The sequence below is a fragment of the Gymnoscopelus microlampas genome, assembly GCF_963454915.1.
Source record: "Gymnoscopelus microlampas genome assembly, chromosome: 6".
NCBI lineage: Eukaryota > Metazoa > Chordata > Actinopteri > Myctophiformes > Myctophidae > Gymnoscopelus > Gymnoscopelus microlampas.
The window spans coordinates 23085532-23101289 of NC_139943.1; the positions used below are offsets into that span (position 1 = coordinate 23085532).

Here is a 15758-nt window from a genome sequence, read left to right on the forward strand (position 1 = left end):
TGCCATGCAGAGAAAACCTCGAGCAAAAGAGTGGTGGAAGGCAAACATTTATGAATCACTGGTTGATATTGAACAACTGTTGTATCTGGACACCACTGTGAAAGCTGACAGTGGCCCAAACCACCATATAGACAGACAGAATGCACTGCCTGTTAATGTTCCTGAGTCGTACTCGTACTTCATAATAATATTAATTAATTAAATTAATAATAATACTCATAATAAGATTTTTACCAATAGTCCAATTGCCCAAAATAGGGACACCAGATTAAAGTGATTTACATCAGTGGCTAGAAGTTAGTCCAATGAGAGAATGTATAGATAAGAATAACTATTCTATAGGTTTCACTAAACAATAGTAGACAGTTCTATACTAAATCTAATCTAACAACAAACTAATGGGGGTCCACGGCCTACTAGGCATCAATTTGGGGGTCCTTGCCATGAAAATGTTTGAGAACCTCAACCACTGTGTTAAACCTCGTTAAAGAGACATTTTTCGTCTCTGCCCCAACAGAAACCTACATTTCTGTTCAACAAGGCTTTCGTTGGAGGACTCCCTCCTCCAGGACAAAGCTCATTTCATTCTCTGACTTTAACATTGATCTACTGCTGGGAGACAGCTCTGAGTTGAACGTATACACAACCCTGTTAAGAGGACAGAGGGGGGGTTGTAGTGGGTCTCACAAAGACCTCCAGAACCGCCAAGACAGGACACACAGAAAGCTCTCAATTTATAGACTTGTTAGACAGAGACGGTGATGGCGTTTTTTTCTTTGGTTTGACAATGCAAGATCTTTTATAGCTTAAGATAGTTCAAAACGTTGTACACACAAGCACATTTTAAAAACAAAAGACTATATATTAGGGACTACCATGGAAAATATTTTATTCAACAATAATTTCCCATTATATATATTCTTTACAAAGCAGATTATAGAGCCAGAATTGTGATTTAAGAATATAATTTGATATTTAGGTTCCATATTCCACATTTTAATCCAAAATCCTGTGCTCATCCAAATTGTCCAAAAAAGGTTCAATCATCCAATTATGTGCACGTGAATTTGAGTTAGACTGTAAAATCCTCAGTACTAATTTAACTTTGCAATGTACAAATGTAACCAAATATACCTGTAGGTTCCATCCAATTAACACGGAGGATTTGTGTAGAATAGATGATAAACCCATTCATTGTTAGTCTGTCAGTGTCAGATAAATAAATTAATCCTAACCTGATCACTGATTTTGAGTGGCTCCAAGTGCATCAGCAAAACTACTATAAACGCCTGATGTTACACTGCTGAGATTTCACACAAAGTCATTTTTTTGTTTTTAAATGGCTGCAAATGCAATCAGAACAAATGATTCAGAGTATTGGTGAAAAATACAGTAACACTGTATAGTAGTAATTTAATGTGTAAAAGTGCATATTAATGTCAGAGATGGAGTATGCAATGCAGCAGATTAGCTCCCACAGTGCATTTATTTAGACACTCATACCAATAACATTACTGGTTCGAGTGTCTAAAGTACTACTCTTTCTCATTGAACATTCTGTCTGTACAGCACCTGTGTTTACTTTGGATGACTATGTTATTTTCCACATAAAAGTGCATATTCACCACCAATTGAAAATAAATTAATTGTGCAACTGATTCGTTTTTAAGGCATATAAACGATAGGTGAGGTTTGGAGCTGAACTAACATCTTGTCACAATATATATGAACTGGACACAATATCCAGCTCATCTTTCTGGTTTTAATTGATCTACACTAACAGCTAATTTATACCAAACAAAGAACTGAAGCTTACTCTACTACTCTGATGCTGTGGAGGTCAAATATGAATACATTCTACAGCAGCGAGGGAGACTTTTAACACTCGTCAGGGCCTAAAGTTTTAGTTCTTAGTTCTCAATGTCTCAAAAACATTACCTCTAAGTACTACTTAAATTACTTATTCAACTTCAACTTCAACTTGATTTAAATCCTGTTCTTATCTGAATTATAGAGGACATGCAGTAAAACAACCAGAAATATGTTTCTGTACCAACAAAAATTAAGAAAAAGCAATACAAAAATGCAGGTGAAAAAACTGTACATACTGTATATTTGTTTGCTGTTTTACTGCTCTTTGCCTTTGTGGAACAGTGTAATGATTTAGTGAAGAAAAAGGCAATGTCCACACACGATAGCTGCTCTCCCATCTTTTTTATTTATTTTAACCAAACAACAATGTTTCGCCCATGCAGGGCTCCATCAAGTTCACTTGATGTAACCCTGCATGTGCAAAACGTTAAATAAATAGAAAAGACAGGAGAGCCGCTATCGTGTGGGGACATTCCCTTTTTCTTCACTCGATTATTTTTGGGTCCAACACTGTGTTTAAAAAAACTGTGGGGATGCGCATATCCTACCCTTTTTTCATACAGTGTAATGATTTATCATACTTTGCTAAATAAAAGCCAAAGTATCAATAACAAACCTTCATGATATGAGATATATTTAAAAATGTATGTTGTAAGCATTTGAAATAGGAAACATCATATTGATAAGTCAGGGATCATCAGCAAGGAGCTTTCAGTCAAAACAATATCATTGATGACAATAAAGGACTATTGTAGTTCTGAATAATTCCCAACCAGCATAAACACGAACAAACAACAAATATAAAAGTGAACATAAACAGCATTAATCAAACTCCACCCACATCTGGAGTCAGTGTACAATCAACCAAAGGGTCAGAGTTCATTATAAGAACAAGCAGCAGAGAAAACATGTCGCATTCAGACATAGAATAGTTTTGGATTCTGAAAGAAAGCTTCAACATGAGCCTTAATTACCGATATAGAGGAAGTGACATCATTGTACACCTCATCAAAGTAACATTCCATCCAATCACATTAAACTGCATCCTTTATCTCCAAATACTAAAATAAAGTTGTGGTTTTTAAAACATTTTGGTCTGTTTATAATCATAACATGCATACGATAAAAACGTGCAAAAATGTAATTATCTTCAAAAGCAAAGACATTGATACAGGTTTGATAGATTTTTTCTTCTATTTTGCAAACATCATCTTTCAGTCATTGAATAATAAAGCAGAACTGTTGAAATATTGCAACAAACTAAAAACAAAGTCAAGCCACCACGATGACGTGAAGCAGGTGGACGTTTCATCCTGATGCAAAAAAAAAAAAAAAAAGCTAACAGGAAGTTCTTTGAGCAGGAAGTACTTTGAGCCACACGTCAAACTGACTACAAATAACTTCCTGTCACGTTAAAGTGTAAGAACTGAGTATCACACCATGAAGGGTTTCATATGGACTGCATAATCCTGATGATCCTCTCAAACGTTAGCTTTGGCATGAAGAACGGCTGGCATGCTAGCAGCTCCAAGGCATCACTGAAGAGCAGCCGTGAAACCTCACATTAATCCCAATTGAAACATTTCAAAGAAATTATCGGATATATCAGTCATCACAACAGTAAACATGTATACAGCTCCTGGTATGGTAGCATAGCAGTCTAGCACCTTTTCTTCTCTGATCTTGCATTCTGTCATTATGGCACAATCATAAAATTCAGAAGAAAAATACTTCTCTTAAAAACAGGCTCAAATGCATATACATTATACAGTATGTATATATATATATATATATATATATATATATATATATATATATATATATATATATATACACACACACACACAACTGTATATCAGATTTCTATAAATTTCATTTAGAAATATATAGCCATGTATCACTCTTAAATGTGTCATTAAAAGACAGGCTGTCTAAATAAGAAAGCTGCCTCCAATACTCTTAAAACAATTAATTGATTGTTCTCATTAGCCGATTGGCTCCCATGGCAACAGCAAGCTCTTTGAATCAGAAGCGCCAACTTATTGCCATGACAACTGTCTCTGGTCTACTTGTCGGAGATCAGTGACCATGGCTGTCTCGTTTTCTCATTCACAGGAAGCTGAAGAGCACACAATGACTGGAGCCCAGTTCACAGCGTGGTGAAGGTGTTAGGTAGAGAACTAGCTGTGACACCATGGGTGTCACAGCATTTGCCCATGACCTTTATTGCATGAAGTTCACTCCCTCTACCGTCTACCCTGTTTCCCCATCTCAATCCACTTTACTGGGTCATGAAATAGAAATACCCCAGGAATTATTAAAAAAAAGAAAAAAAACTCCCAATGTGGGATTATTGACTTCAGACGCTTTGTGATGTTGATGGCTTTAGGACAGAGCAGGCTCTAGAGTTCACTGGGTCCTAAAGAGAGTTTAATCTGAGTCACCAGTGTCCCAAAGACAGCTGTGTTTTTAGTCCCATTCAGATATCTGGGTAGAACTCTGTGTTCACGTCCACGCTGTGCAGAACAGACTTCTGTTCAGCCGTTGACATTCTGCTCAGAACCTCAGCAGACAATGAGTAGCTGCTGCCTGACTTCTCCTCAAACCAGCTGTCCAGTGCTCGCTTGCCGTCAAAGTTGACAAGGGGAGGTCCGTTCACAGCCAGGGTCAAAAGGTCATTCATCTGGTCCAGGGTGAGCCTAGAGCGACTGTTGTTCTTCCACATCTTCTGTAGAGAGTTGCGGCCTTTATCACAGCAGGCTGTGGAGCTGGGCAGAACCCTCACCACCTGGACGATGCGGTTGAGTAAAGGGAAACGCTGCTTGTACCTGGAAATGTGACCGACAACCTCCTTGAAGCCGTTCATGCTGTAGTAGTCAGCTTTCAGGTCCCTCCACTCCCCCACCACGCTTCCCCTCGCATCCGTCCGGCCCTGGGCTTCATGTCTGACAGAGGGCAACGTCTCCAGGTGGTCAAAGATCAGCGAGATCTCATCCTCTCCATAGCCCTGCAGGTCCTCGCGGCTCCGTGGCCAGGAGCTGAGGTCTAGGACACGGCAGGCTTGGGCCACCGGTCGGCTCTGCTGGTCCAGTCTCTGGGACAGGATGCCCTGGCTCCGCTGGCAGATCTTCTCTCGGATTGACTGGAACTTGGACTCCGCCACACGCAGGTTCTTCAGGGCCACGCCGTTGAAACTTTCCCGGAAGTTTTCCTCAAACTCCTGCAGGTACTCCCCGGGGCAGTCGACCAGCTGTCCGATCTCCAAGATGGCATCCTGGATGCGTGTGTGAACCTGTGACACCAGAAGGTAGTCTCCCTGGAAGACAAAGGCTAGGCGGGAGAAGACAGCGATGACATCCAACAGGAAGTAGATGAGCTTGACTGACTGGTAGTCCAGCAGGAACTGTAGCAGCGTCAGAGCGATGGCTGCAGCATCAGCTCTCTGAGTCTGATTGCTGATCTCCTTCAAATGAGCCACAACTTCCAGGTAGTCTTTAATCAATGCATTCAGGACATTGGGCTCTCCGATAATCCATCGCACCGCCCGGATGTCTCCCAGGAACTCTGCCTCCTCTGAGAGGGTGGGGGCACTGGAGCGTAGCTCCGACATCATGCGGGGGGAGTAGCGGTAGAAGCTGAGCAGCTGCTTCAGGTTGTTCTCCAGGTCTTCCAGACAGGTGAGCTCCTTCCCACTGATAGCGTCTAAAACTTCCAAGTGTGGCCGATGGATCATGACAGGCAGGCAGAGGATCCAGGGCAGAGTCTTCTGGATGGAGATGTATAGGCTGGCTCTCATTCCAGACGGGATGTTAGTTCCATCCACCCCTAACCCAACAACCGGCTGGTCCTGAAACCGCAGCCCCAGAACCCCGAAGGCTCGGTCCACAGCCTGGAGGTAGCCCTCCACGCTGGTCATGCCCAGTCTCTGCAGGGACAGAAACTCTGTGCTGGGACAGCCGTCACTGGAGGAGAACTGGACATAAAATGCCACTGTGTCAGAGAAGAGCTCATCGTTCTGGGCATCCATAATGACACTAAGAAACGGAGACAGACGCATCTTCTCAGCCAAGTCCTCCTTCTGGGCACGGGCAATGTGGTGGATTAAAATCTGACAGTCGCCCTCGTTAAGATACTGATCTACCACCTTCAGGTCACATTTCCTCAGCAGCTCGGCCAGGGGTCGGAGGTCAGAGAAAGGTCGCCCCTCAAGCGCCAGATGGTAGGCGGTGTTAAACAGCAGCATCATGTTACGACACATTTCTTCTGTCTTCTCCGGGTGCATGCGGAGCTTGTACAGCTGGAGACACTTCTTGTGCAGGTTGCTCTGGCTGTGCAGTTTAATAGTGTGGATCTTAAACTGCTTGGATCCAATGATGAAGGCAGAGGTTCTAGAAGACTGGACGGTGTACTGCCGGCAGACGTGGCACCACATCTCATTGAGCGTCGGCGAGTAGCGCAGGAACCAAAACTTCTTCAGCCACTCTTGTTTGAACCGTCGGATCCTCCGCCCCGACGCAGAGGCCAGTTTGGCAGGGTCGTCAACAGAGGTCAAAAGTTCTGCACTGATGGATTCGTCGGCCGAGTCCATGTCCTGGTCGTCTTCATCCAGAACCACTGGCACTGGCATCATTGGTTCAGTTCCTACAAGACAGAAATACAACCAGAATGTAAAACCTACAACAAATTAAATTATTATTATTGTTATTATTAATATCCTGCGAACACTGTCAGAGTCTGACTTTTTTTAAACTGTTCAAACTGAAATGCTTAGTGACTGCAAATCTGAAACAAAATTAAATTGAATGTTGTTATGACGTCTTTGTACTTAATAAATATACCCATGTGTATCTACCTTTTTATAATAAGTTATTAAATACATTATTTAAATAGTATTTAAGAGTTTGAATAATAAAATGGAAGAAACATTTGAATGCTTTTAAAATATTAATTTAATGTAAATTAGAAATGTACAACAAAGTACAGAGCTGACATTCACAACATGAAATGAAAACAAGTGCAAAGGGAAAACAGTTAAGAAAACAGATTCATAAAGTAAAATAAATTAGAAATGAAATCCCATAGCAAGCATTGACAGTCACACAGGGCTCGTCCTGACGATTATGTTATTCTACACTTCAATGGAAACGTAAGAAGTAACAGGCTAGATTAATATTAAATCAATAAAGTAGAAGGTCACAGGCTCATATCCTGTTGACGCGCTGTTGAACAATACGCCTATACCTAGTAATGCTCAACCCTATGTAAAAGTCTTGTAGCTTTGGGCCGAACAGCATCAGCCTCTCTAGCTGGCTCCACCTACCTGGCAGGTCTTCCACGGGTGCTTGCTCAGGATGGGGCGGGGCCACAACCGCCTCCACCTGCTCTCCACCTGCCCTGAACTGGCTTAGCTCAGCCTCCAGCTCCCTAATCCTCCTCTTCAGCCGGATACAATTGGGACAGAAGGAGGACGTGGACGGCTTCTCTTCACCCTTTTTCTCCTCTTCCTCCTCCTCCACCTTCATTTGAGGCAGGTTAACGTGAGCGCTGGAGGAGTCGAGCCCAAGCCCCAGCATTGGTACTTTGCATTCCCTGGTGAGATGTGAAGGCTCGATCTCCAGGGAAGCTTCAAGAACGTCTTTAAAGATCAGGTCGATTTTCTTCTTCTTGGACGGAGGATGTTCGTCTGCCTCTCCGTCTCCTGGGTGTTTGACATGTCGGCCATGCAGAGCTGCAGACCACAGACAGGGGCCTTTAGTGTCTGTCTCCAGGCCTAGATGGACACCTGATGTCGTCCCTTGGTCTGGAACACAGTGGTATTAGCACATTAGCGTACCGACACAAAGCTCCACACGTACATGAAGACTAATAAACCTGATTAAAACGGCCACAGCACTGGACTAGTAGCAGGGGCAATGTTTATAACTGTTCAACAAAGCAAAGAAAAAAAAAGGTATGGGAAAAGGAGAAGCTAAGACAAAGTTCAACATAAACCTGAGGTGCTTACCTGCAGCGAAAAGTTCCAGGACATTTTTTATGCTCTTCATGGGGACTTAAAGGTTCTGACAAATGGAATTCAAAAAGTCCAATCAGAACCACCTATCTCTGTGATGAAATTGTTTTAAAGAATGTTTCTTGATCCATTTTTTTATGTGGTGTAGCTTCTCAAGTTCTTAGTTTCTATCTCCATTTCTTAATGATATTTTCTAGGGATTTTCAGCTTCATTTGAGAGGAGTGTAGAGAGACAGGAAAGGGGGAGAGATGGGCAGACATAAAAGACAAGACAGGAGCCAGAGTGGAACTCAGATCGTCACAACTCACGAGAAGTATTTCTTCATAAAGCATATTTTAGACACCATTTTAGATAGGTCACATATACTAGGTGTATACTGTTAATACTATAATTTAGCTGTCTGTCTCAGTTCCGAACACACTTTTATTATGTCACTGTTGGGAACAGTAAAGGTCAAAACTCATTAAAACTCAACACTATAACAGTCCTCAGCTACTGTACCTGGAACGAAATGTCAAAAACATTGGAATTAACAGTTTCCAGTGAATTGTAATATAACCGTAATTTATACAGTATGTAACTGATAATATTTGTTATACTGGTAATATGGAGAAACTGTTGCCTGTGATTTAAGAACAGATCATGATGACAGATCTAATCTTTAATTTACATTTTAATGGCCCAGAGTTACAATAGGCTCAGGGATTGGGTGCTGGATGTTAGGTTACTGAGAAGAGAATAGAACAACATGCTGCTACCAAGCTCAGCTGGAGTTCACTTCCACTCAATTCTACAAGAAAACATGATCTAGTTTAATTTGACACAAATGTTGACACATTCACAGGTTTACATATTATGGGACAAATCAGATGGATGTTGCTGAATCTGAATCAGAGAAAAACAACATTTTAAGTCTTCATTTTAAAATGTATTATATATTTGCAATTCAATTTAATTAAATTCCAATGACAAATGTGAGAGATGCAGTGGCACTCTAACATGTTATACAAGTTTAGAAGGTAACTAGTGAGGCACAAAGTGATGCAAACCTATTGTAATGAGACCACTGTGTCTGCATATCTGTCCACCAGAGGGTACTGGTGATTTGTCACTGATACCGTATGCATAATAGGAAGTTCAACCTCTCCTCTTGTATAGGAAGACAATAAACTACAGAACATCCAAAATCTTGCTATCTTGCTGTATCTAAAAAAAACAATATTGCTGAATCTTCACATTATAATCCTAAAATAATGTCCTGGTTTAATTTGAAGACCAGACTATAGCTTAGACTTCCTATAACTAGCTATGATTGGCTGTGATGCCTATCTTTACATTTCTGTCCTTCACCAGTTTGAGTGACTTGTAAATGAGCAGTAAAGCTTCACTGTCATGCACAAGCATAGGGGATGTTGTGCTGGTGGTTATTCATGATGGCACTCGCCCTGGGGTGTCGATTAGATCACAACAAATAAGGCAAGGTGGAGTTTTCAAGAAGAGATGCACATCCAATCAAAAGTCTAGGTGCTGGACAAATGGCAGATCAACATCGAAAAAGAATAAAGTCTGCACACTGGTTCTCAGCAACACTTTAAAAAAAATATTGCTGCTCGATTTTTCAATCTCTCAATCTTCATCAGGTATACAACCTCATCTGTGCACGTTCACTTAACATAAAGCAAATAGTATTCTACTCAAAAATACAGAACGTGCTATATAAGAAAGGATTGACTTATCGATCCATTTATTAAAGCACATTTTTTGCTTTAATAAATGAATACTTTGAAATTGATTGATTGAATACTTTATAAACAAGTTTTAAAACAGTACAGCAGTACAGTAAAATAATTAATGCACAAGTGTATAAATGTCGCCATCTCCATGTAGGCTATAGGGAAGAAACCAGATTACTAGTAATAACCAAATGATTTTTACTGATTTATAACCTGATTATTCCCAGTAACTGGGGTATTCGTGATAGGCAAACTTTTGAAAGTCTTCAAAAGTTTTCAGATATAAGAAAAAATAAATAGCCGATATAAACGCTCACAACGACATACGCGTTGTGAGTTTGTAGCTTGGCTATTTTTTAAATAAAAGGTTCAGTTTATGTTTATTTTTCATCTATCAAAAGAAAATTGTGTTTACCTTTATTTATTTGTTTGATTATTTTGTTTGCTTAAGTTAAATGTTTTCAAATATTTTCTTTATGAATTAAATTATACAATAGTTGATAAAAGAAAATTGTATTTTTAGACAAAATATTGGTCTAAACATCGGTAATCTGTGGTCTAGGACTCTCCAAAAATCAAGATTGGACCCAAAAGTCTGGCATGGGTCGCGCGTGCTCTATGACATTATATTATTAATATAGCCACTTCCTTTCTCAGTCTCACCTGCATCCAGGTTATGGTCGATGCGTTGCTGGGAGACACTGTGCAGCCGTCTCATATAGTCGTCACTGTACCAAACCCTTAGCCGCTCCCCAACCTTTAACCCCCGACTGACCCGGAAGTAGATATGTCCTGCATGTTGGAATGCTGTCAGGTTCCTCTCAGCTTCATCGGATGAAGTACGCACATACCTGGGAAGACAGATACATTGAGATGGACGGACAAATCGATAGATGGACAGACAGACGAGGAGAAGGTCAAATTTTTAATGAATGAGAATTACAGAGCAATCAGCTCTGATCCGAAAACTACAGCAAATGTACCACTACTGGTACTTATACAACTATAACTTCTATAACTAGAAATGTGTGCAAAACGGAAGAGGGGATATGATGTGACATGAGTTTTATTCTCTACTCATTTTCAGACCTTCTGAAGGTTAGGCAAAAGCATTTGAAAAATTGTGGGAGGGAACACGTCTGTCTTGAGAGACTAGCCTGTTATCAGTGTGCGCAAGAAATATGAGGCTGATCAGCCTAGTAGTGTGCAAGATTAGCTGCGGATAGACACACATGAGCTCCTTGTGCAGGTAATAACTACTGGTTCTAATGTCTGTTTTGCTTAATTTCAGATTTATTTCATGTTCTCCAGATTTTAACCTAGTTTATAGTTTATAAATCTCCAATTATATCCACACAGTACTGGTGGTTCCTCTGATGTGGGTTGTCGTGATGCTATTAATACTACAGACTTTACAGAGGGTAGGGGAGACACTAGGAGAGTGAGACAATGTAGGGGGAGAACAGTGGTTGGATTTGGTCCCACTGTAAGACACATGTACTGTCAATCTGAAAGCACGTCTATTATTATGACGTTGACGACATCCTTCCTACAATGTAATCATTACTTCGAGGAAGGCTCTGATAAAACAAATCCGTTTGCTGCTACCTAAATAAAAAGTACCTAAAGGACATTTCCGTGAGTGCTGGTGTCTGTCTATTTATATGAACTCTTCTGAGCTGTGCCATCAGTAAAGACACTACTTGTTGAGACTGAGTTGTGCTTGCACTGACTTCCAAACATGCAGGGCTTGTATGGTCAATGACGCTGTGTACCTCATCCAGTTGGCTCTGGCCTCATCACTGCCATCTATGGACCTGTATGTGTTATTGGCATCAACCACCTAGAAATATCCAACACAATATCAATTTATATGAATAAGTGATATTTATATGTTATTCATTCAAACATTCAGTTAAGAAATATTAAGAAATATTAGATAGATCAATAGACAGACCTGTGTCTGTCTATGGATCCTTCCATCCACCCAGGGTCTTTCAATAACTCCTTCAGCAAGAGCCAAGACCATTAACCACATTAACCCTGGCATCCCTATTTTGGGCACATTTTCAAAATTGTCTTTTCAGCTATAAGACAAAGTACACAGGGCTTAAGTGATTAAACAGGCTGCTTTCATACTGTGTTGTATACTGGTTCTACTGGTTTTCTGTTGGTTAGATCAGTGTTTCCCAAACAATGGGTCAGGAGTAAATATCCCCTTTTTGTAACGTGTTCTACCCCAAAAATATAAATAAATTCAAAAGCTTTTCAGAAATAAATAAATAGGCCTAAATAAAAAACTACTTTTAAGAAATAGTGAAAATAACAAGCTCACAACGCGTCGCAATAGGGCTTTAATTCATAATGTATCAAATCAATCTTTTGGGTCTCGAGCTGAAAACGTTTGGGAAACTCTGGGATAGATAATACTTGTACTTACTATCCAGGAGTAGAAGCCGGTTGACTCATCCTTGTTGACCAGTTCTCCTTCATACGGGCCAAACAGTGCCCCCCTGGGGATGTTTCCATCGAGGCAGCGGACATCGGTCTCTTCTCCCTCTGTGAACACCTCCAAGCCCCCGGGCACAGAGAGCGCCGCCCTGTTGGCGCTGCCGGGTGCTACAGGAGTGTCAGGGATGAAGAGGGGAGGGCCGTGGGTTGGACACTCCTTCTGAAAATACTCTTCACACTCCTCACAGACTGAAAACACACACACACACACACACACACACACACACACACACACACACACACACACACACACACACACACACACACACACACACACACACACACACACACACACACACACACACACAGTACACAGTTAATGGACTCTCATACACAGACTTCAAACAAGTACAACTAAATATTCAGTTTCTACATCTGCAACATTAAAATCAAACAATAGTAAGGAGATACAAAGGGGAGAGACACAGTAGCCAGATAATATTTCCATGATCCTCGAAAGATCACGGAAAGAGGTAGAGATACGAAAAGGAGTATCTCTACAAATGAACTGCTGTAAGTTTGTAAATGACAGATACAAGTATTTCAGTCAAACAGACAACTCACACCAAAGGTCTATTTCCTGGTTGCTCATCGTGTTGCCATGGTGACAGTTGATTGGCAGTTTGTCTCCTTACTCCAACCCCTTCACTTCTCCCTCTGTTGACAGACAGGAAGCGTCACAAATAATTATTTTGTCACTAATTATAATGTAATTATCACATGCTCATGCTTTTATTTGACCTATGTAAGGAGTGATAAAAGGACAGAAACTATAGGGTGATAAGCTTATGCTGAATGATAAGGTGTCGTATCTTCCCCAGGGGTTATACGGCAGCCAACCAATTGACAATTAAGATATATATAATTATAAAAGTCCTATGGTGTCAAACATGGACCAAAACTCTGCCGCCAAACACGGTAGCTTCAGGTAGAATTCTCAGCTGAGGAGACAGTTTATCTGGGTGCAATGGAACCAAAACAAAGAGTCAAAAACTGTTAACATTCAACAGTTCACAGAATGACTGTATAGTAACAACATGGGCAAAGTCCGTCAACCCGAGAATATTCCACTGAAACCTGGCCCAGATTATTCACAGTATTTTGGCGTTTTCACTGTTTGTTTTGGTTGCCAAAAAACATCACAGATGTATCTAAAACAACAGTGAAAACACCAACATACAGCGAGAAAGCAATGTGTCTCTGCAGGTAAACACCACTATACACCAGTGGCTGTTCTGCTGGTATAGAGGGAAATGTACTTAATGTTTTGCTATGTAAACACAGCGCAAAGCTATACTATGCCTTTAAGCATGACATCTCCAGAAGTGAAGTAATAACAGCAATATTATATTAAAATATGAACTTTGTCCTCATTGACAGCAATGTGAAAATATTGATTAAAGTGTTCATTAACCACTTAACCCCCATATACTTTTTTTGACCGTGATCCCCCAGGTGCCTATCCTTGGTCCTGCCTGTTTTCACTCTCTACACTAAATCTCTTTGCTGAAAAAGCTGATCTACAAGTTCACAACATGCTTGTACAGTAGATCTGCCATTTTCACTGAATGTTCACCTATTATGACATATACCCAGCAAAGGGACGCTATATGATTCAAGTGTTTAAAAGCTATTTCTTCATTGTCTTTGTGAACAAATAAGGTTATGTGATGGATATATTATCACTTGGCATTCAATCATTGCCCTCATATCCAACCTCTGGCTGACAAGCCTGCCCTCAGTTGGATGAGTTCAGGCACATTAATGCCCTGTTGTCCAAAAAGTTGGAAAATGTGAGATATAATGTTTCTGTCCAACAGGCACAAATTCTCTAGAAGATTTTATGACAGGATTGTATTTTAAAGGGCATTTCACTAACATGTTTATTGAATCCATAATATCTCAATCAGTTCCCCCCAAAATATATCAAGAGTTTGCTTAATCAATGAATGAATTAACTGTCAGAAAGGGCACTTGCATGCATACATTCAGCTTGCATAAATAATGACATAAATTGCATATATAATTGCATGCATAAATTCAGCCAAAGACTCACTGAGAGATATGTAACATGGGTTTACAATTACTTTTTGTATTTTGTATCTATCTATATTGTATACAGTATGTATTTAATACAATGTTACTAGGCTCTGATGAAATTCAAATAGCCTACAGAAAAAAAAACACATGAAAACCTAATGAATATGTATCTAGGTTATAGTATTCAGACATACAGACTGCAGTGAAAAGGTGTCTCGGAGAAACAGTCAGCCTAATGTACACTGCCCTGGCCTCAAACTCAATTTATAGTCATTGTCACTTGCCAAATGGAAGAGATTAACAAGGCATTGTAGCTTGTAGATCAGTTATTTTTGACAAGAGACAACGTACCACGGCACGGACTGTTTTGGCTCCATGCAGTGACCTGTCAGACCAGGATGCCTCGGTGACTTGAGGTCAGCGCTCTCACTGTCACACGTTCACTGTCACACTCACAAGTCACAACATGGAACACACACTGGCATGTTTACTGTATATTTCATAACATTATTAGACAGAGTGACTACCAAGGATTCCGCTTTAAGACACAATGCAACACTTACGCCGCTTTATAAAGACATTGTTACTGAGGTTACAGGCTGCGCATAATAATGATATATCCAGTTGACAGATTTTCATTTTTGCCCTTTGTTTCCTGGCCGACAGGATTGAGCAATGTGTTTTTCATTAATCACTAACATAACACACGTTACATAATGATGAACGATCGTATGCTGTGTTATTACTGTTATTACGATCGTTACAACGCATCGGACAGACTTCTAAAAAACCGTGCCATTTGTGATTTGTCCAGATGTGAAGTCTCAGGTTTGGCTTTTAAAAAAGGAAAAACAAGAGGACTACAGAATCAAAGACAATAAGTGGAAGAGACAGAGAGTTCCATTGAAGTTTGAACACATCTATATTTTAACAGTATAAGTGAATCCACAGACTATTTTTGGTGTGTATTTTTTAGGTGAATAAAACAGGCGCTGTGTCGTAGTTTGCAGCTTTCAGTCTGCAGGCTGTTGGCAATCTGCCTGCCGTTTTCGGAAGCCATTTTCATTTTGGCCACATTGGCGACTAAAACACAACTCACCTTCTGGAGAGAGAAAAAGCCCCCCCTTATGCTCCAGACCCTCCCCCGGTCCTTGTGCTCTGACCGGCGGGTCGCTGACTCACTGGTCGCACTGGTTCCACTGGGTTTGCAGCCTGGGCGACGCGAAGTTTCTCCCCCTCCTCCCGGTAGTTATTGCATCGAGTCGGTCGCCTGCTGGAGCTTTGACCACCATTTTTTATCACAGGAAATGACATGGAAAAACGGAAGAAAGAAAGAAGCCGATTGCAAAAAAAAATAAAGTTACTGTGCGTTTTTTTTGTGTGTGTATTATTCGGCTTTTCTAGGTCCCCCGTAGCCCACCTCGGAGCGCCCTCTGCCATAGCTGGCCACACACTGTCTGCCACATTTCTTTTTGGTTTCATTTTGTTGAGGCATTTCTGTCATTAGACCAGTGGTTCTCAAACCTTTTAATTTCAAACACCCCCACAACTCTGAGAGTGTGCAAATGGAACCAAATTGACCCGTAAGGAT

General features: G+C 40.7%; 1 protein-coding gene across 3 annotated transcripts; it reads right to left on the bottom strand.

Moving 5' to 3' along the window:
* Nucleotides 1-711: 711 nt before the first annotated feature.
* Nucleotides 712-15458, bottom strand: prdm11 (PR domain containing 11). Of its 3 annotated transcripts, XM_084059957.1 has the most exons (7): nucleotides 15267-15458; nucleotides 12692-12784; nucleotides 12057-12316; nucleotides 11392-11459; nucleotides 10280-10467; nucleotides 7193-7672; nucleotides 712-6513 (listed from the first exon to the last, which is right to left on the bottom strand). In XM_084059957.1, exons 2-7 carry the CDS (start codon nucleotides 12717-12719, stop codon nucleotides 4352-4354), a joined length of 3186 nt encoding a protein of 1061 aa, XP_083916083.1. In that variant the 5' UTR covers nucleotides 12720-12784; nucleotides 15267-15458; the 3' UTR covers nucleotides 712-4351. The 3 variants fall into 3 exon arrangements, with proteins under 3 accessions (XP_083916083.1, XP_083916084.1, XP_083916085.1); XM_084059958.1 differs by lacking the exon at nucleotides 7193-7672; XM_084059959.1 differs by lacking the exons at nucleotides 11392-11459; nucleotides 12057-12316; nucleotides 12692-12784; nucleotides 15267-15458 and adding an exon at nucleotides 7877-7931 and having other exon boundaries at nucleotides 10280-10406.
* Between the last annotated feature and the right edge of the window lie 300 nt (nucleotides 15459-15758).

Excerpts from the sequence above, each read along its gene's own strand:
- prdm11 (XM_084059957.1), bottom strand. The coding sequence starts at position 12,719 with ATGAGCAACCAGGAAATAGACCTTTGGT. Across the intron at positions 10,468-11,391 it reads GCCAGAGCCAACTGGATGAG|GTATGTGCGTACTTCATCCG; the intron begins GTACACAGCGTC and ends CTGTCTTCCCAG. Across the intron at positions 6,514-7,192 it reads ACCCGTGGAAGACCTGCCAG|GAACTGAACCAATGATGCCA; the intron begins GTAGGTGGAGCC and ends TCTGTCTTGTAG.